The sequence below is a fragment of the Salmo salar genome, chromosome ssa06 (genome assembly GCF_905237065.1).
Source record: "Salmo salar chromosome ssa06, Ssal_v3.1, whole genome shotgun sequence".
Classification (NCBI taxonomy): Eukaryota; Metazoa; Chordata; class Actinopteri; order Salmoniformes; family Salmonidae; genus Salmo; species Salmo salar.
The window spans coordinates 73,843,755-73,865,031 of NC_059447.1; the positions used below are offsets into that span (position 1 = coordinate 73,843,755).

At 41.6% G+C, this 21,277-nt stretch overlaps 2 protein-coding genes across 4 annotated transcripts in view; one reads left to right on the forward strand and one right to left on the reverse strand.

Annotated features, from left to right (window-relative positions):
* Positions 1–695: 695 nt before the first annotated feature.
* Positions 696–11,601, reverse strand: ubxn2a (UBX domain protein 2A). Of its 2 annotated transcripts, none has more exons than XM_014205723.2 (7): positions 11,457–11,601; positions 9,335–9,400; positions 9,138–9,252; positions 8,894–9,003; positions 8,566–8,703; positions 8,176–8,337; positions 696–1,636 (listed from the first exon to the last, which is right to left on the reverse strand). In XM_014205723.2, the coding sequence occupies exons 2-7, from the start codon at positions 9,376–9,378 to the stop codon at positions 1,453–1,455; spliced, it is 753 nt and encodes a 250-aa protein (XP_014061198.1). In that variant the 5' UTR covers positions 9,379–9,400; positions 11,457–11,601; the 3' UTR covers positions 696–1,452. The 2 variants fall into 2 exon arrangements, with proteins under 2 accessions (XP_014061198.1, XP_014061197.1); XM_014205722.2 differs by having other exon boundaries at positions 9,335–9,428; positions 11,457–11,584.
* Positions 11,602–12,658: 1,057 nt separating this feature from the next.
* Positions 12,659–21,277, forward strand: part of atad2b (ATPase family AAA domain containing 2B) — a 135,688-nt gene continuing 127,069 nt past the window's right edge. The window contains exon 1 of one of the 2 annotated variants that reach the window (XM_014205715.2): positions 12,659–12,935. In XM_014205715.2, the coding sequence (XP_014061190.1) occupies positions 12,837–12,935 (99 nt within the window). In that variant the 5' untranslated portion in view covers positions 12,659–12,836. The remainder of the gene's footprint in view (positions 12,936–21,277) is intronic. The other variant, XM_014205714.2, reaches the window with a different exon arrangement.

Genomic DNA, 21,277 nt, shown 5'->3' on the forward strand with positions numbered 1-21,277 from the left:
AAAGCCCCTTTTGGAAAGAAAAATATGGGATGTAATTCCAGGCGTGCTTAGTGTTATTAAATATGTTGCGGAGAGGAAATGCGTTCTCTTTTACTCCAGGACCATGCTGGCAGGCCGCCAGGCCTGAAGAGCACACGCTAAGACAAAGAAAATACCTAGGCCTATGTCTGGTTTTAGGCCTAATGATGATCAAAATATTGATATTAGATTCAATGTCCAAGGTATTTCCAGCTGTGTCTACTCTGCCCCCCCTCTTATATTGACCACCCCCGGGGCTCTCACATTACTCTCCTTGAGTCCTCTTCTCTCTCATGTCTCGTGTGGTCCTTGTGGCTTCAAATATTGAAGATGCATAATGGTATTCATCTTGCCGTGACCAGGCAGGGCCCGGGGAGAGAACAGGACACACACACACACAGCTGAACACTGGCCTCACTCAAGTGGAAAACTGGAAAACCAAAAGGCATGTCAAGTGAAAATGGAGTCTCATTATAGAATGCACCAATGTAAGTGGCTCTGGATAAGAGCATCTTCTAAATGACTAAAATGTCAATTAAAACTATTTCACCACACCAAATATATTGTATGTATATCTTTTATGTAAAATGGTTAGTATTCAAGGAATCCCTTCCTAAAGAATTGTACAGCTAAACTTTCCATTATCAGTTGAGAAAAAGTCTAAAGCAGCAAGAAAATGATTGGATAGTTGAAGTAGTTTATTATTGATCAGGAAGTAAGCAGGTGTGGTGCATAGTGTACTGTACATTTAAAGACATGGAATCAGTTTCCATGTGTGAGGTGTATACTTTTGTTTCAAAGTAGATTTGTTTAAGACTACCAAGAAACACACTGTGTGACCCTGATTTAGCCCACTGCAGTCAAATGTTAAATGTGATTGCACCTTTTCCATAAAAACAGAATGATGCAGAATGTTTTGACGCACGCTAGACTATCAGCCGCTTAATAACCACCAATCACACACTCCACATTAACATTAATGCACTTTAAAATAGTGCGCAACATTCACAGTGTATTCCATATCCTTGGTAATAGTTACAGAATAGGAAGACGTGTTGAGCTTGGGGAACATTTTACAGGACTGATTGACAGACACATAGGAAGATACGTCTGAATTGGCTGTGTTGGGTTTTCATCACATTGCTAGAGCGGTAGTGGAGGCAGTTGGAGCCCTGTTGATGCTCAAGGAGTGATGTGAGATGTCAGCAGTTACAGAGGGAAGAGGGGAGTAGAGGAGGCTTGGATGAATGTAAGGGGGCTGTGACTGGGGACTGGGAGCAACATCTCCACCCTGGACAGACCAGAGGGACTACTGTATATGAGTATTGCCTTCACTTCAGGAGTGAACTAAGAGGGATGTTTCTGTTGGGAAAAGGGTGTGTGACCAGTGGGTGGGATTTCAGGGTCTCTGTGAATGTTCTGATTGGTCAGGACTCAGGAGTGTCCGAAGGGGGCCTCTGTGTTGAGGGGCCTCTGGACGATAACAGCATTAGCTAGGTCCGCCTGCTCCAGACTTAGCTCCTCCTCCCGGAGCTCGCGGAAAGGAAGTGAGGTGGTCAAGATGAAAGGTGAGCCGTTCCTCTGACAGCGCTGGACATAGTCGTGAACGTCACTAATCCTGCGGAGGACAACACAGAGATGAGCTCACACATACAGACGCATAGAGGGACTCATGCAGGCACACAAACATACACACAAAATTAGCATGCTGTTTCCAGCTAAAACAGTCATTTACAACATTGACAATGTCTACACTGTATTTCTGATCAATTTGACGTTATTTTAATGGACAATTTTTTGGGGCTTATCTTTCAAAAACAAGGAAATTTCTAAGTGACCCCAAACTTTTGAACGGTAGTGTAAATACAGTATGTGTAGATAATCCTTGCTACCGTGGATTTTTTTTTTAAGTGTTGCTACTGCTCCCAACAACATTGCTGCCCAGAAATGGGCCGGTGCAATCAACAAAGATCACTGGGAAAAAGTTGTAATGGACTACTTTCTGCACATGGTCAGTGTGACTTGACACAACAACGGGCCAAACAAGCTGAAGCTAGCGACAAACCAAATGGAAAAGACTCGCTGTTGTGAAGAGTTCATCAATGTATAGGGGTATGAGTCTAGCTACATTTTCAAATAAGATACGTTTTTTAAAATTGTGTCAGAAAGCCATTTTCATTGCAAGTTTAAGCGTACTGTTCACTAACTACCAAACGTTAGCTCGCTGGCTCGCTAGCTAACGTTAAATGTATGATCTGTCTAATAATATTATTTGTATCTCAGAAATCCATCTGCATTACTAGTTATAGCCCAATGTTAGCTAGGTAGCTAACATTGAACCTAGTTGGTTAGCTTTAGCTACCGGCAGATTCACACTTCAGAATTTCCTGCATGGAGGCTAGCTATGACAATCCGTTTGTACTGTAGCTATGGGTTAGGATTATGGTTCACTGTTTAGCTAGCTAGTTACATGTTCAAACAAAAGACTCCACTTCGCAAGAGAATGATTACATGACCCATCAAATTAGGCAGGTGTGTCTGGGGGGTGATTACGGACATCTATTGTACTTCAACAACATACAGTGCATTCAGAAACTATTCAAACCCTTTACTTTTTCCACATTTTGTTACATTACAGCCTTATTCTAAAATGGATTAAAATATTTTTCCCCCATCAATCTACACACAATACCCCATAATGACAAAGCAAAAACAGAAATACATTATTTACATAAGTATTCAGACCCTTTGATATGAAACTCTAAACTGAGCTCAGGTGCATCCTGTTTCCATTGATCATCCTTGAGATGTTTATACAACTTGATTCCAGTCCACCTGTGGTAAATTCAACTGATTGGACATGATATATAAGGTCCCACAGTTGACAGTGCATGTCAGAGCAAAAACCAAGCCATGAGGTCGAAGGAATTGTCCATAGAGCTCCAAGACAGAATTGTGACGAGGCACAGATATGGGGAAGGGTAACAAAAAATGTTCTGCAGCATTGAAGGTCCCCAAGAACACAGTGGCCTCCATCATTCTTAAATGGAAGAAGTTTGGAACCGTCAAGACACTTTCTAGAGCTGTCCGCCCAGCCAAACTGAGCAATCGGGGGAGAAGGGCCTTGGTCAGGGTGGTGACACCAAGAACCCAATGGTCACTGTGACAGAGCTCCTCTGTAGAGATGGGAGAACCTTCCAAAAGGACAACCTTCTCTGCAGCACTCCACCAATCAGGCCTTTATGGTAGTGTGGCTAAACAGAAGCCACTCCTCAGTAAAAGGCACATGACATCCCACTTGGAGTTTGCCAAAAGTCACCTAAAGACTCTCAGACCATGAGAAACAAGATTCTCTGGTCTGATGAAACCAAGGTTGGACTTTTTGGCCTGAATGCCAAGTGTCAAGTCTGGAAGAAACCTGGCACCACCCTTACGGTGAAGCATGGTAGTGGCAGCATCATCATGCTGTGGGGATGTTTTTCAGCGGCAGGGACTGGGAGACTAGTCAGGATTGAGGGAAAGATGAACAGAGCAATGTACAGAGAGATCCTTGTTGAAAACCTGCTCCAGAGCACTCAGGACCTTGGAAGGTGAACCTTCACCCCAGTCTAACAGGACAACGATCCTAAGCACACAGCCAAAACAACACAGGAGTGGCTTCGGGACAAGTCTCTGAATGTCCTTGAGTGGCCCAGCCAGAGCCCGGACTTGAACCCAATCGAACATCGGTGAAGAGACCTGAAAATAGCTGTGCAGCAACGTTCCCCCATCCAACCTGACAGAGCTTGAGAGAATCTGTAAGTAGAATGGGAGAAACTCCTCAAATACAGGTGTGCCAAGCTTGTAGCGTCATAGCCAAGAAGACTCGAGGCTGTAATTGCTGCCAAAGGTGCTTCAACAAAGTACTGAGTAGTACTGGGTCTGAATAAGTACTGGGTCTGAATACTTATGTAAATGTATATTTCAGTAGTAAAAAAATAAAAAAATAAAAATTGCTAAATATTCTAAAAATCTGTTTTTGCTTTGACATTATGGGGTATTGTGTGTAAATTGATGAGGGGAAAAAAACTATTAAATCCATTTTAGAATGAGGCAGTAAGCTAACAAAATGTGGAAAAAGCCAAAGGGTCTGAATAATTTCTGAATGTACTGTATATAGTAAACATGATCTCATATCGATATGAAGCCCCATAGAGAGCCCATACTTCTCTCCCTGTCTCGCTCAGCTAACTGTTACATAATAAATCCTGCATCTCAGTTACACAAACCCTTTCTAGGGATCGTATCGATCTACACTGTCACATCAGGTTTTCTGCAGTCAGCAGGCCCCATGCAGCAGGAGACAGAACACAGATAGAAATAGAATGTAAAGAATGGACATACCGGTACATCTTCCCGTCACAACCAATATGGAACTTTGACTTAAATTGGAGTGCCTGTTCTGGGAATTCTAATTATATGATATACAATTGAAGTCGGAGGTTTACATACACTTAGGTTTCGAGTCATTAAAACTCGTTTTTCAACCACTCCCCAAATTTCTTGTTAACAAACCATAGTTTGGCAAGTCGGTTAGGACATCTATTTTGTGCATGACACAAGTAATTTTTCCAACAATTGTTTACAGACAGATTATTTCACTTATAATTCCAGTGGGTCAGACGTTTACATACACTAAATTGACTGTCTTTAAACAGCTTGAAAAAATCCAGAAAATGAAGTCATGGCTTTAGATGCTTCTGATAGGCTAATTGACATCATTTGAGTGAATTGAAAGTGTACCTGTGGATGTACAGTGCCTTGCGAATGTATTCGGCCCCGTTGAACTTTGACCTTTTGCCACATTTCAGGCTTCAAACATAAAGATATAAAACTGTAATTTTTTGTGAAGAATCAACAACAAGTGGGACACAATCATGAAGTGGAACGAAATTTATTGGATATTTCAAACTTCTTTAACAAATAAAAAACGTAGAAATTGGCCGTGCAAAATTATTCAGCCCCTTTAATTTCAGTGCAGCAAACTCTCTCCAGAAGTTCAGTGAGGATCTCTGAATGATCTAATGTTGACCTAAATGACTAATGATGATAAATAGAATCCACCTGTGTGTAATCAAGTCTCCTTATAAATGCACCTGCTCTGTGATAGTCTCAGAGGTCCGTTTAAAGCGCAGAGAGCATCATGAAGAACAAGGAACACACCAGGCAGGTCCGAGATACTGTTGTGGAGAAGTTTAAAGCCGGATTTGGATACAAAAAGATTTCCCAAGCTTTAAACATCCCAAGGAGCACTGTGCAAGCGATAATATTGAAATGGAAGGAGTATCAGACCACTGCAAATCTACGAAGACCCAGCCGTCCCTCTAAACTTTCAGCTCATACAAGGAGAAGACTGATCAGAGATGCAGCCAAGAGGCCCATGATCACTCTGGATGAACTGCAGAGATCTACAGCTGAGGTGGGAGACTCTGTCCATAGGACAACAATCAGTCGTATACTGCACAAATCTGGCCTTTATGGAAGAGTGGCAAGAAGAAAGCCATTTCTTAAAGATATCCATAAAAAGTGTCCTTTAAAGTTTGCCACTAGCCACCTGGGAGACACACCAAACATGTGGAAGAAGGTGCTCTGGTCAGATGAAACCAAAATCTAACTTTTTGGCAACAATGCAAAACGTTATGTTTGGCGTAAAAGCAACACAGCTCATCACCCTGAACATACCATCCCCACTGTCAAACATGGTGGTGGCAGCATCATGGTTTGGGCCTGCTTTTCTTCAGCAGGGGCAGGGAAGATGGTTAAAATTGATGGGAAGATGGATGGAGCCAAATACAGGACCATTCTGGAAGAAAACCTGATGGAGTCTGCAAAAGACCTGAGACTGGGACGGAGATTTGTCTTCCAACAAGACAATGATCCAAAACATAAAGCAAAATCTACAATGGAATGGTTCACAAATAAACATATCCAGGTGTTAGAATGGCCAAGTCAAAGTCCAGACCTGAATCCAATCGAGAATCTGTGGAAAGAACTGAAAACTGCTGTTCAAACGCTCTCCAGCCAACCTCACTGAGCTTGAGCTGTTTTGCAAGGAGGAATGGGCAAAAATTTCAGTCTCTCGATGTGCAAAACTGATAGAGACATACCCCAAGCGACTTACAGCTGTAATCGCAGCAAAAGGTGGCGCTACAAAGTATTAACTTAAGGGGGCTGAATAATTTAGCACGCCCAATTTTTCAGTTTTTTATTTGTTAAAAAGGTTTGAAATATCCAATAAATTTCGTTCCACTTCATGATTGTGTCCCACTTGTTGTTGATTCTTCACAAAAAATTACAGTTTTATATCTTTATGTTTGAAGCCTGAAATGTGGCAAAAGGTCGAAAAGTTCAAGGGGGCCGAATACTTTCGCAAGGCACTGTATTTCAAGGCCTACCTTCAAACTCAGTGCCTCTTTGCTTGACATCATGGGAAAATCAAAAGAAATCAGCCAAGACCTCAGAAAAAAAATTGCAGACCTCCACAAGTCTGGTTCATCCTTGGGAGCAATTTCCAAACGCCTGAAGGTACCACGTTCATCTGTACTAACAATAGTACGCAAGTATAAACACCATGGGACCACGCAGCCGTCATACCGCTCAGGAAGGAGATGCGTTCTGTCTCCTTGAGATGAACGTACTTTGGTGCAAAAAGTGCAACTCAATCCCAGAACAGCAGCAAAGGACCTTGTGAAGATGCTGGAGGAAACAGTATCTATATCCACAGTAAAACGAGTCCTATATCGACATAACCTGAAAGGCCGCTCAGCAAGGAAGAAACCACTGCTCCAAAACTGCCATAAAAAAGCCAGACTACGGTTTGCAACTGCACATGGGGACAAAGATTGTACTTTTTGGAGAAATGTCCTCTGTTCTGATGAAACAAAAATAGAACTGTTTGGCCATAATGACCATCATTATGTTTGGAGGAAAAAGGGGGAGGCTTGCAAGCCGAAGAACACCATCCCAACCGTGAAGCACGGGAGTGGCAGCATCATGTTGTGGAGGTGCTTTGCTACAGGAGGGACTGCTGCACTTCACAAAATAGATGGCTTCATGAGGAAGGAACATTATGTGGATATATTGAAGCAACATCTCAAGACATCAGTCAGGAAGTTAAAGCTTGGTCGCAAATGGGCCTTCCAAATGGACAATGACCCTAAGCATACTTCCAAAGTTGTGGCAAAATAGCTTAAGGACAACAAAGTCAAGGTATTGGAGTGGCCATCACAAAGCCCTGACCTCAATCCTATAGAACATGTGTGGGCAGAACTGATAAAGCGTGTGCGAGCAAGGAGGCCTACAAACCTGACTCAGTTACACCAGCTCTGTTAGGAGGAATGGGCCAAAATTCACCCAACTTATTGTGGGAAGCTTATGGAAGGCTAACTGAAACGTTTGACCCAAGTTAAACAATTTAAAGGCAATACCTACCAAATACTAGTTGAGTGTATGTAAACTTCTGACCCACTGGGAATGTGATGAAAGTAATTAAACCTGAAATAAATCATTCTCTGTACTTTTATTCTGACATTTCACATTCTTAAAATAAAGTGGTGATCCTAACTGACCTAAGACAGGGATTTTTTACTAGGATTAAATGTCAGGAATTGTGAAAAACTGAGTTTAAATGTATTTGGCTAAGGTGTATGTAAACTTCCGACTTCACTGTAACAAGATGCCCTGTGGTAGGGGATAACATGGCCCATGTGCAGAGTAAGGCACGCTAGATCAAGCGAGGATGAATATGAACGATTATGTCATAGTCAGTAAGTTAAAAGACCTGGCTTATTCAGTGTACTGAGCTTATAAGAATCATGGATGTAAGGATCAACTGCTTAGGGAGGGCACTCTAGGACAGACACATTTCTATACAGTGAGTTCATATACTGTTAAAGGGAAAATTCACTCGAAAGAAAAAAATACCAAAATATAGTTCATAAGTCCACTGTTGATACAAACTTGACTGCTGACATGCAAAACATGTCAGCAGTCAAGTTTTCAAGATATTGGACTTTCAAGAAGCAAAGTGTCACTGACCAAATCATCATGATTTTGCATTTTGACAAAAGATTGTTTTTGTGTGGATAGTATGAGGGGTTGTATCAGTGTTATATCCACCTGTGTGATAAGTTGAACCTCTGCACCAGCCTCCTGCCGTCAGCCAACCAGATTTGCAGAGAGGTGACAGGGAGGCCGTGGTCCAGTGTTATCATGGGGATCGGGAGGAACTCCCCCTCCTCGTGCACCGATGGAGACCGGACCACTACTCTGGGAGCAACACTGGACACACACGCATACACAGTCAACTCTTTGAAAATGTCACATGACAAAACTTTGAAGATGTTTTAGAGTGACACCTAGTGCTATAATATAGCATGACAACCACCAAGGAAATTGCAAGAACTTCTGACTGAGCCGTCTCACCTTCCCAGCCGCCTTCTCTCTCCCTGTCTGTCCGTATGTCTGTATGTCTGTCCGGCTGTCTGTCTGTCTCATTGCATGTCTCACCTGCCCAGCCTGTACCCTGGCCCACTGAAGGGGTGAAAGGTCTTCTTCCTGGGAACATACGCCTCCTCTGTTAGATCCTCTACATTCACCTCCAGTTCCTCCTCCTCTGCCCTGCTCTCCAACTCCACAGGCAGCTCACTGGAACCGGACAGACAGGCCAGTCAACCAACCAATCAATCAATACATTTTACAGAGAGAAGATAAGAACATAACTGGTAGATAAATCAGCAAGGAAAGGATGGGAAGATCAGGAAAAAAGCTAAAGTATATATAAACGGGATATTTGATCAAATAACCTAGTATATTAAAGAAAGAATAGTTGCCATACCCTCGTTTGATGGCTTCCAGGAAATCCTGGTTCTCCTGTACAGAGTAGCTCCTGAACTCCTCGTCATTCAGGGTGAAGCCATCCTTCCACAGTCTCACCACCACCTTCACCTTGAACATCCACCACCACAGGACAACCACAGACATCAACAGGATGAATGTGTATGAGTAGTGATCATAACAATATAATCGGGTTGAGAGATACTGTAGACTCTAGATGCAGGACTTCCTGTTTGTTTCCTGACCTTTGAGCCTCCAGAGGCAACATTGCTGATTTTCTCCACCTCATCCAGAAGATCCTCCACAGAGAAACTTCTTCTTATAGGAACCTCCTCTTCCTCGTTCTCTGTCCCATCACACCTGGAACAATTATGAAGGTAACTGATAAAAGTGACTTCCAAATGTGTAAGTCCTTGGGTGTTAGTTCTTTCAGATCACTCACCAGGTATCATCTTTGTCACTCCCTCTCGTGTCAATGTCTTTCATGATGTGTTCTGCTGTTGTCCATCTGACAAAACACATCAGGGAAGAAAACTCTGACATGAAGAATATGGGATATTACTTGTTGTGATGCTTTTAAGACAGCAGTTGGAACAACTATACTGCTCAAAAAAATAAAGGGAACACTTAAACAACACATCCTAGATCTGAATGAATGAAATAATCTTATTAAATACTTTTTTCTTTACATAGTTGAATGTGCTGACAACAAAATCACACAAAAATAATCAATGGAAATCCAATTTATCAACCCATGGAGGTCTGGATTTGGAGTCACACTCAAAATTAGTGGTAAACCACACTACAGGCTGATCCAACTTTGATGTAATGTCCTTAAAACAAGTCAAAATGAGGCTCAGTAGTGTGTGTGGCCTCCACGTGCCTGTATGACCTCCCTACAACGCCTGGGAATGCTCCTGATGAGGTGGCGGATGGTCTCCTGAGGGATCTCCTCCCAGACCTGCACTAAAGCATCCGCCAACTCCTGGACAGTCTGTGGTGCAACGTGGCGTTGGTGGATGGAGCGAGACATGATGTCCCAGATGTGCTCAATTGGATTCAGGTCTGGGGAACGGGCAGGCCAGTCCATAACATCAATGCCTTCCTCTTGCAGGAACTGCTGACACACTCCAGCCACATGAGGTCTAGCATTGTCTTGCATTAGGAGGAACCCAGGGCCAACCGCACCAGCATATGGTCTCACAAGGGGTCTGAGGATCTCATCTCGATACCTAATGGCAGTCAGGCTACCTCAGGCGAGCACATGGAGGGCTGTGCGGCCCCCCAAAGAAATGCCACCCCACACCATGACTGACCCACCGCCAAACCGGTCATGCTGGAGGATGTTGCAGGCAGCAGAACGTTCTCCACGGCGTCTCCAGACTCTGTCACGTCTGTCACGTGCTCAGTGTGAACCTGCTTTCATCTGTGAAGAGCACAGGGCGCCAGTGGCGAATTTGCCAATCTTGGTGTTCTCTGGCAAATGCCAAACGTCCTGCACGGTGTTGGGCTGTAAGCACAACCCCCACCTGTGGACGTCGGGCCCTCATACCATTTTGCAGGGCTCTGGCAGTGCTTCTCCTGCTCCTCCTTGCACAAAGGCGGAGGTAGCGGTCCTGCTGCTGGGTTGTTGCCCTCCTACGGCCTCCTCCACGTCTCCTGATGTACTGGCCTGTCTCCTGGTAGCGCCTCCATGCTCTGGACACTACGCTGACAGACACAGCAAACCTTCTTGCCACAGCTCGCATTGATGTGCCATCCTGGATGAGCTGCACTACCTGAGCCACTTGTGTGGGTTGTAGACTCCGTCTCATGCTACCACTAGAGTGAAAGCACCGCCAGTATTCAAAAGTGACCAAAACATCAGCCAGGAAGCATAGGAACTGAGAAGTGGTCTGTGATTACCACCTGCAGAACCACTCCTTTATTGGGGGTGTCTTGCTAATTGCCTATAATTTCCACCTTTTGTCTATTCCATTTGCACAACAGCATGTGAAATTTATTGTTAATCAGTGTTGCTTCCTAAGTGGACAGTTTGATTTCACAGAAGTGTGATTGACTTGGAGTTACATTGTGTTGTTTAAGTGTTCCCTTTATTTCTTTGAGCAGTGTATATAATCAATATCATTCCATAATTTTAAAGGCACCATATACGCATGCTCAAGTGCCAAATCAGACTATTAACAATTTGTTTTGATAGATCACGACATGACAGTGCAATCGACTTAGCTATGCAATTGTAGGCTTGAATAAAACCATTGAAAGCCCGGATCTATTGAGAATGTAGGCCTACTATCTAGGCTACAAAATAGTAGTTCCTGCCTGTGATTAATAGATCGAAATATTAGTTTGCACAATATATATTTATATCACCTTTATCAAATATCTCACGGATTCACGCACACATTTCAACATGCGACAGAATTACATAAGGCGCGTCTAGCAGACAACGTATTTTGCAACTGTGATTCCCTGAAAATATATGCCTAAAATGCATCGCTCATCGAGTTGTGATTACATATTAGCGTTTGCACAGAAATAGGCTATACATATAATTGTTTTACCAGTTCGTGTTCTCGTCTTAATCATGGGCTGCTAGGCTACAGCCAAGTTTCTGATGAGCAATTTCTTTGACGTCAGCGCCGTCAATGCGCTCCGGCTGCCGTAATGTTTTCACTAGCAGCTCACTTGAAGCGTTCACGTTATAGTCGATCCTAGGAAACTCGCTTGCTAACTGGTTGTAGTTATACACGTGCCGCGTTCAACCAGTTAGCAAGTCGAAAATGTCCGAGATTCCTGGTTCCGACTACTACTTGAACGCGGTATCTGGTTTGGCCTCTGTGGTGTTGACTGAGCTCAGCGGGTAGTGCTTTGTTTTGGTAGTAGTTTCAGACTGAAATAGACTATTTAATACTTTATAAACTAAAAATACTATATGCCATACTGTAGGATAATTGAGGTGTTTGTGATTCACGGTATTTTGTGCATAGTTAAAGAAATGCTTAGTATGATAGACGGAATATTCTCCGTTTTAGACCCATCCATCACACGTTCAACAAGAACAAAACAGATGGTCAGCTCAGATGGCCAACACCGGTAGTATTCACCCTCTCTCTCTCTCACACACACACGATGCATATGGTGTTGTTGTGTGGCCTATAAGCACAGTGAGTCAGAGACACTTTCAGCATTTTAGCAATATGCTTGATGAAATAGTAGGACATTCTACTGATTGGCAGTGCAAAATAAACATGGCTAAACAGTCTTAAGAAATGAATTACAGGTAGGCTACTACAATGAACAATGAATCAGTTATTTGCATGTTCATCATTTCCGTCCAGTTGTGCTCTGGCTGCAAACCAAAACAACAGCTGCACGCGCGCACGTGGCTCGACTGTAAATTGCAGACAGCAGGAGACATTTATTATTTTATCAAGTGAAATATCACATTTAATCGAATAAACTCAGTATTATCAGTTCATTATTATTAAACGAGACAATTAAATAACCGTTACATTTTACAAAGAAAATGTCCCTTATATTAGCTACAAGTAATTGGTTTAAACCAGTAAAATACGAACGTTTTTGGAAAACTGAAATGACTTACTTGACTTCAGTCAGATTAGATAGCTAGCCAGCTGTAGTAGAGTAGAGTGGCAAACTTAAAAAAGATATATATATATATATATGTGTGTGTGTGTGATATAGCTACATGCAACTCTTTCAATTAAACATTTTATATATCCTCATCAAATAACAAAACTTTGGTATTTCTGAAGTCTAGTCCCTGGACTGACAAGTTAGCATTGCAAAGCGGAAGTGGTCCGCGAGCGAATTTTGCCAGGAGAACTAGCGAAAGAGAAATGGCGCTTCAATGCCGTGCTCACTGAGGCAGTGTACAGACGGATAGACAGACTAAACAAGTGCAAATAAACTGAAAAATCATGGTGAACACAAGAAAGAGCTCTCGGCATGAGCCGAGCACTCTCTTCATCTCGTCCAGGACCCGATCTTCCGCCAGGAATGAAGAACATGAAGAACATGTAAGCGGGTTATTTTCTCCACTGCCCGGCAAGCTATGCTTGCTAGCTTTGGCCTCAAGCCGGTTCTCATTGCTTCTTTCTTTTTTTTTTTAAGTGTACAATATTTGACACCAACAATTTATTTTACGAATAAATGTGGCTTTGCATGCATTAATTAAAAAGCTTGCCATTAACACGAACGCCATTGTTTGACTGATAGCTTGCAGGTTAGCTCGTTGCTAGCTCCAAGTTGAGTTCCCTTTGTTGCCCCTGCTACAGTCTACCGCACTGGCCCACTGACTGGCAGGAAAGACATTAGCCTGCTAGCTAGCCTGTCTTGGTGTGTACTCGACAGCTTAAAACAAAGAGACACGGGGCTGTTGACGTGTTGAATGTTATCGATAAGCATGTTGTATTGCTAACCGTGTTTATCGCTATATATAAAGAAATGACAGGCTATTGCTAGTTAGCTTGTTGTGGGGGAAGGGAACTCAAAAGGAACCCTTGTGATTCACAACAGTTAACGTTAGCTCGCTAACGTCCTTTATTTAGCTAGCTAGCTTGAAGTTGAACTCACTGAACTTTTTTGTTTGTAAAAAACTTGAAGTAAAACTATACGGGCTACTGTTGACTTAATATTAAGGGGGGGTTTAGTTTTATTGCAGGTTAAAAGAGTATGCCAAAGATATAGATTAAAGTGTTAATGTCGGATTTGAAGAATTATGTCACAACAACAACGATCCAAAATGTAAACAATATGATGTACTAACGTATACGTCAATGTAGCCAAGCTGTTGTGGATACAATTACACATTGCAAAATTAATATTTGCTTACCCTCTTGAGTGTTTTACTGATTTATTGACCATTTGAAACTTAACATTAGTTACTCTGTCATGATAATCGAAATATGTCTTCAATTGTGCAACAGGTTGTTCGGTGTTGAGTAAATTTAAACTTTCCAGTTTGACGCACGAGGTTTGAGATTATACCTGAACATAGTCTACAGGCCGGCAGATGGCGATATTGAGTCATTCCATTTTACCGTCCAATTGGCTATACTGTCCTATCCCATGTGGACGCTTCGTACATAAAACATTCTCCAACCAGGCTACAAAGGCGTCGATTTCCTCCTTAACTGTAATGGCGAGAAAACGGGGAAATATGTGCGTTTTTTAAAAATGAAACAGCATTTTCCTCCATGCTCTGTGGCTAATGCTACTTCCTGACATTGTGTATAGGTTAGGACCAAGTGTAAACACAGACTGCTGCAACCTGATTGGCTGAACACCATCGCAACATTGGGACTAGCGTTTAGCCACTAGAATGGTGATGGAAAGTTGTGTTTCCTAAAGTATGCATTTGAGGTCGACCGATTATGATTTTTCAATACGGATGCCGATTATTGTAAGACCAAAAAAAGCCGATACCGATTAATCGGCCTATTTTTGTTTGAAAAGTTGTATTTGTTTGTAATAATGACAATTACAACAAACAATTCTGAATGAACACTTATTTTAACTTAATATAATACATAAATACTATCAATTTAGCCTCAAATAAATAATGAAAAATTTGGTTTAAATAATGTAAAAACAAAGTGTTGGAGAAGAAAGTAAAAGTGCAATATGTGCCATGTAAAAAAGCTAACGTTTAAGTTCCTTGCTCAGAACATGACAACATATGAAAGCTGGTGGTTCCTTTTAACATGAGTCTTCAATATTCCCAGGTAAGAAGTTTTAGGTTGTAGTTATTATAGGACTATTTCTCTCTCTACCATTTGTATTTCATATACCTTTGACTATTGGATGTTCTTATAGGCACTTTAGTATTGCCAGTGTAACAGTATAGCTTCCGTCCCTCTCGTCGCTTGAACCAGGAACACATCGACAACAGCCACCCTCGAAGCAGCGTTACCCATGTAGAGCAAGGGGAACAACCACTCCCAAGTCTCAGAGCGAGTGACGTTTGAAACGCTATTAGCGCGCACCCGCTAACTACCTAGCCATTTCACATGGGTTACACCAGCCTAATCTCGGGGGTTGATAGGCTTGAAGTCATAAACAGCGCAATGCTTGAAGAATTGCGAAGAGCTGCTGGCAAAACGCACGAAGGTGCTGTTTGAATGAATGCTTACGAGCCTGCTGCTGCCTACCATCGCTCAGTCAGACTGCTATATCAAATATCAAATCATAAACTTAATTATAACATAATAACACACAAATACGAGCCTTTGGTCATTAATATGGTCGAATCCGGAAACTATCATTTAGAAAACGAAGCGTTTTATTATTTCAGTGAAATACGCAACCGTTCCGTATTTTATCTAACGGGTGGCATCCCTAAGTCTAAATATTCCTGTTACATTGCACAACCTTCAATGTTATGTCATAATTATGTACAATTCTGTTAAATTAATTACGGCCTTTGTTAGGAATAAATGGACTTCACACAGTTTGCAATGAGCCAGGCGGCCCAAACTGCTGTATATACCCTGACTGCTTGCACGGAACGCAAGAGAAGTGACACAAATTCATGTTAGCAGGCGATATTAACTAAATATGCAGGTTTAAAAATATATACTTGTGTATTGATTTTAAAGAAAGGCATTGATGTTTATGGTTAGGTACATTGGTGCAACGACAGTGCTTTTTTCGCAAATGCGCTTGTTAAATCATCACCCGTTTGTCGAAGTAGGCTGTGATTCGATGAGAAATTAACAGGCACCGCATCGATTATATGCAACGCAGGACACGTTAGATAAACTAGTAATATCATCAACCATGTGTAGTTAACTACTGATTATGTTAAGATTGATCGTTTTTTATAAGATAAGTTTAATGCTAGCTAGCAACTTACCTTGGCTTCTTGCTTCCCTCGCGTAACAGGTAGTCAGCCTGCCATGCAGGCTTCTCGTGGAGTGCAATGTAAGGCAGGTGGTTAGAGCGTTGGACTAGTAACCGGAAGGTTGCAAAAACGAATCCCCGAATCCCCCCCTGAACAAGGCAGTTATCCCCCGTTCCTAGGCCGTCATTGAAAATAAGAATGTGTTCTTAATCTGACTTGCCTAGTTAAATAAAGGTGTAATAAAAAAAAATCGGCAAATTGGTGGCCAAAAATACAGATTACCGATTTTTATGAAAACTTGAAATCGGCCCTAATTATTTGCCCATTCCGATTAATCGGTCGACCTCCAGTATCCATATTTTCCCTGTTTTTTTCTCCCACCTTCTCGCCATTAAATCAAGTTTATGGAGCCTGAATGGAGAATGTTTTAAGTACGATACGGCTGCATGGATTCCCATTGGACAATAAGATGAAACTGCTTTTGGGCTAACCTTAACAGTACAGTGCATCTTTGTCAATTTATTTTAAATGAAGGAAATTAGTCTTTAAATTAAATTCAGTTTATTATCGCCATTTGCCAACAAAACCAGGACAAACAGATCTGGAGCCAGGATAGTGGTTCCAGTCCTTTATAGGTGCCCCATTTTTCTTGTATGGCTGCAGTGCAGTCTCACCTCAACAACAGTGACAGAGTTTTGACAGATAAATATTCACAGGAGAGCAGACAGAAGATGGGCTGGTAGGAACAGTGAGAGAGAGAGCAAGTGTGAATGGAATGCTGAGTGAAAGATTGTACGTAAGGACTGTGTTCTGTTCAGTCATTGATGTGTGATGCACATTTCTCCTCGTCTCATCTGGGTGATAGTCAGACTAGTCTCCCTGTAGGCTGCTAGCAGTGGTCTATGGCATCAGACAGGCTATTGTGTTGTATCAATAAGGAAGGGAGGCTTACAGACTAAAGGACATACAAGTACCAAGGACATGGCATCTCTTTATCCTCCTCATTGGGGTATGGTTCAGTAGGGCTGGGAATCGCCAGGGACCTCAGGATACAATATTAGTCATTTTATTTGTCACATGCTTTGTAAACAGCAAGTTTAGATGAACAGTGAAATGCTTACTTACGGGCACTTCCCAACAATGCAGAGGAAAAAAGGAATAAGTACAAAATGAGGAATGATAATTTGGCTGTATACACGGGGTACCAGTAATGAGTAGATGTGTAGGGGTGCGAAGTAATTGAGGTAGATGTGTACAGTTGAAGTCAGAAGTTTACATACACCTTAGTCAAATACATTTAAACTCCGTTTTTCACAATTCCTGACATTTAATCCAAGTAAAAATTCCCTGTTAGTTAGGATCACCACTTTATTTTGTCAGAATAATAGTTTGAGAGAATGATTTATTCAAGCTTTTATTTCTTTCATCACATTCTCAGTGGGTCAGAAATGTACATACACTCAATTAGTATTTGGTAGCATTGCCTTTAAATTGTTTAACTTGGGTCAAACGTTTCAGTTAGCCTTCCACAAGCTTCCCACAATAAGTTGGGTGAATTTTGGCCCATTCCTCCTGACAGAGCTGGTGTAACTGAGTCAGGTTTGTAGGCCTCCTTGCTCGCACACGCTTTTTCAGTTCTGCCCACAAATGTTCTATAGGATTGAGGTCAGGCTTTGTGATGGCCACTCCAATACCTTGACTTTGTTGTCCTTAAGCCATTTTGCCACAACTTTGGAAGTATGCTTGGGGTCATTGTCCATTTGGAAGACCCATTTGCGACCAAGCTTTAACTTCCTGACTGATGTCTTGAGATGTTGCTTCAATATATCAACATAATGTTCCTTCCTCATGATGCCATCTATTTTGTGAAGTGCAGCAGTCCCTCCTGCAGCAAAGCACCCCCACAACATGATGCTGCCACCCCCGTGCTTCACGGTTGGGATGGTGTTCTTCGGCTTAAAAGCCTCCCCCTTTTTCCTTCAAACATAATGATGGTGATTATGGCCAAACAGTTCTATTTTTGTTTCATCAGACCAGAGGACATTTCTCCAAAAAGTATGCTCTTTGTCTCCATGTGCAGTTGCAAACCGTAGTCTGGCTTTTTTTTATGGCGGTTTTGGAGCAGTGGCTTCTTCCTTGCCGAGTGGCCTTTCAGGTTATGTCTATATTAGAGGTCGACCGATTAATCGGAATGACTGATTAATTAGGGCCGATTTCAGATTTTTACCTTGTCAGCTCAGGGATTCAATCTTGCAACCTTACAGTTAACTAGTCCAAAGCTCTAACCACCTGCTTTACATTGCACTCCACGAGGAGCCTGCCTGTTACGCGAATGCAGTAAGAAGCCAAGGTAAGTTGCTAGCTAGCATTAAACTTATCTTATAAAAAATAATCAATCAATCATAATCACTAGTTAACTACACATGGTTGATGATATTACTAGTTTATCTAGCCTGTCCTGCGTTGCATATAATCGCTTAGGTACACGTTGCTCCAACCATAAGCATCAATGCCTTTCTTGAAATCAATACACGCGTATATATTTTTAAATTGCATATTTAGTTAATATTGCCTGCTAACATGAATTTCTTTTAACTAGGGAAAATGTGTCACTTTTCTTGCAGAGTCAGGGTATATGCAGCCGTTTGGGCCGCCTGGTTCGTTGCGAACTGTGAAGACTATTTCTTCCTAACAAAGACAGCCGACTAAGCCAAATGGGGGATGATTTAACAAAAGCGCATTTGCGAAAAAAGCACAATCGTTGCACGACTGTACCTAACCATTAACTAACCAATGCCTTTCTTAAAATCAATACACAGAAGTATATATTTTTAAAACTGCATATTTAGCTAAAAGAAATCCAGGTTAGCAGGCACTATTAACCAGGTGAAATTGTGTCATTTTGTGTTCATTCCACGCAGTCAGGGTATATGGAACAGTTTGGGCCGCCTGGCTCATTGCGAACTAATTTGCCAGAATTTTACGTAATTATAACATAACATTGAAGGTTGTGCAATGTAACAGGAATAACGTTTTGTTTTTGAGATGATAGTTTCCGTATTCGAGCATATTAATGACCTAAGGCTCGTATTTCTGTGTGTTATTATGTTATAATTAAGTCTATGATTTGATAGAGCAGTCTGACTGAGCGATGGTAGGCAGCAGCAAGCTCGTAAGCATTCATTCAAAATAGCACTTTTGTGCGTTTTGCCAGCAGCCCTTCGCAATGCATTGCGCTGTTTATGACTTCAAGCCTGTCAACTCCCAAGATGAGGCTGGTGTAACCCATGTGAAATGGCTAGCTAGTTAGCGGGGTGCGCGCTAATAGCGTTTCAAACGTCACTCGCTCTGAGACTTGGAGTAGTTGTTCTCCTTACTCTACATGGGTAACGCTGCTTCGAGGGTGGCTGTTGTCGATGTGTTCCTGGTTCAAGCCCAGGTAGGGGCGAGGAGGGGGACGGAAGCTGTACTGTTACACTGGCAATACTAAAGTGCCTATAAGAACATCTAATAGTCAAAGGTATATGAAATACAAATCGTATAGAGAGAAATAGTCCTATAATTCCTATAATAACTACAACCTAAAACTTTTTACCTGGGAATATTGAAGACTCCTGTTAAAAGGAACCACCAGCTTTCATATGTTCTCATGTTCTGAGCAAGGAACTTAAACGTTAGCTTTTTTACATGGCACATATTGCACTTTTACTTTCTTCTCCAACACTTTGTTTTTGCATTATTTAAACCAAATTGAACAGGTTTCATTATTTATTTAAGGCTAAATTGATTTTATTGATGTATTATATTAAGTTAAAATCAGCGTTCATTCAGTATTGTTGTAATTGTCATTATTACAAATAAATAATTAAATCGGATGGTTAATCGGTATCGGTTTTTTTGGGTCCTCCAATAATCGGTATCGGCGTTGAAAAATCATAATCGGTCGACCTCCAATATGTAGTCATCAATGTGTAAGCTATCCTGTTTGTGTTTATGTAATTCTGTGTGATTTATTTAGTAAGTAAATAAATAATGAAGCCAATTTGTATATTGCTGATTCATCATTTATGCTAGAGTTTTGCAATATTCAGAATGACACTGATTAGAAGGTAACAATTAATGAATTACTGACTGAAATGTAAGATCTTTATCTTTAAGAGTTAATTCGGAAACCGGTAACTCGTTAAATAAGCACAAAAATAATATTGCGATATTGTCAAAACGATACGATGTATTGTCAGAAATATTATCCCGATATGTAACTGTATATAGATTTTAAAAATCAAACATTCAGTGCATTAAGGAGTCTGTCTCCTTTCTCCCTCTGTCTCCATCTCTTCTGTGGAAGTCTGCAGCAGACATCTTTATATCTCTCAGCCAGTCTGGCTTTGCTTCACTCACTTCGTCTACTGTCTCTTACCATCTCTGTTTATCTGTCTCTCTAGCTGTCTTTCTCTCTCTCTCTAGCTGTCTTTCTCTCTCTCTCATTTCCATCTTCTCTCTCTCTCTCTAGCTGTCTTTCTCTCTCTCATCTCCATTTTCTCTCTCTCTAGCTGTCTCTCTCTCTCATATCTCCGTCTTCTCTCTCTCTCATCTCCGTCTTCTCTCTCTCTCTCTAGCTGTCTTTCTCGCTCTCTCATATCTCCGTCTTCTCTCAATTCAATTCGCTTTATTGGCATGATGTAACAATGTACATATTGCCAAAGCTTATTTTGGATATTTACAATATAAAAATGAGAATCAAAATTGTCAACGGGACAACAGTAACAACATTAACCAAGGGTTAAAATAACCATACATTCAACAATAACAATAAGCATACAGTAGACTACATGTGCAGGTTGACACTGTCCCTCAACTTATGGCAGGCAGCAATGTAGTGCGCTGCCAACCCACAGCTCTCTGCGTCCTCCCCCAACAGGACGGGTAGCCTATCCTCATCAGAGAGGTCTTTGAAACCTTGAATAAGGGTTTCAAATTTGGGAAAATGACACACTCTAATTGTTTTATATTTTTGACATTTTGTCAGGAAATGCAGCTCCGTCTCAGGTTCTGCTGTGGTGCAGTGGTTGCACAGCCTTTCCTCTACAGGGAGCCAGGTTGTCCTGTGTCTACCCTTCTCAATGGCACAGCGGTGCTCACTCAGCCTGTACTATGTCAAGGTTTTGATCAGTATAAATATTTAGCCACGGTGTACTGTCCATTTAGGGCCAGGTAGCACTGCATTTTGCTTTATGTTTGTGCTTGTGTTTCCCAATTAGCAATGTAGTTTTGTTTTGACTGTGTTGTAATTTGGTTTATTCTGATTGATTGGATGTTCTGGTCCTGAGGCTTCAGTGTGTTAGTAGAACAGGTTTGTGAACTCAGCCCCAGGACCAGTTGGATGAGGGGACTCTTTTCATTGCTCAGCTCTTGGCATTGCAGGGCTTGGTAATGATATGAGAGGGGATCACTGTATTTTAGATGTTTCCAAAACTTAATTGCTCTTTTTTTGAGTTTTTATTATTAGTGGATATT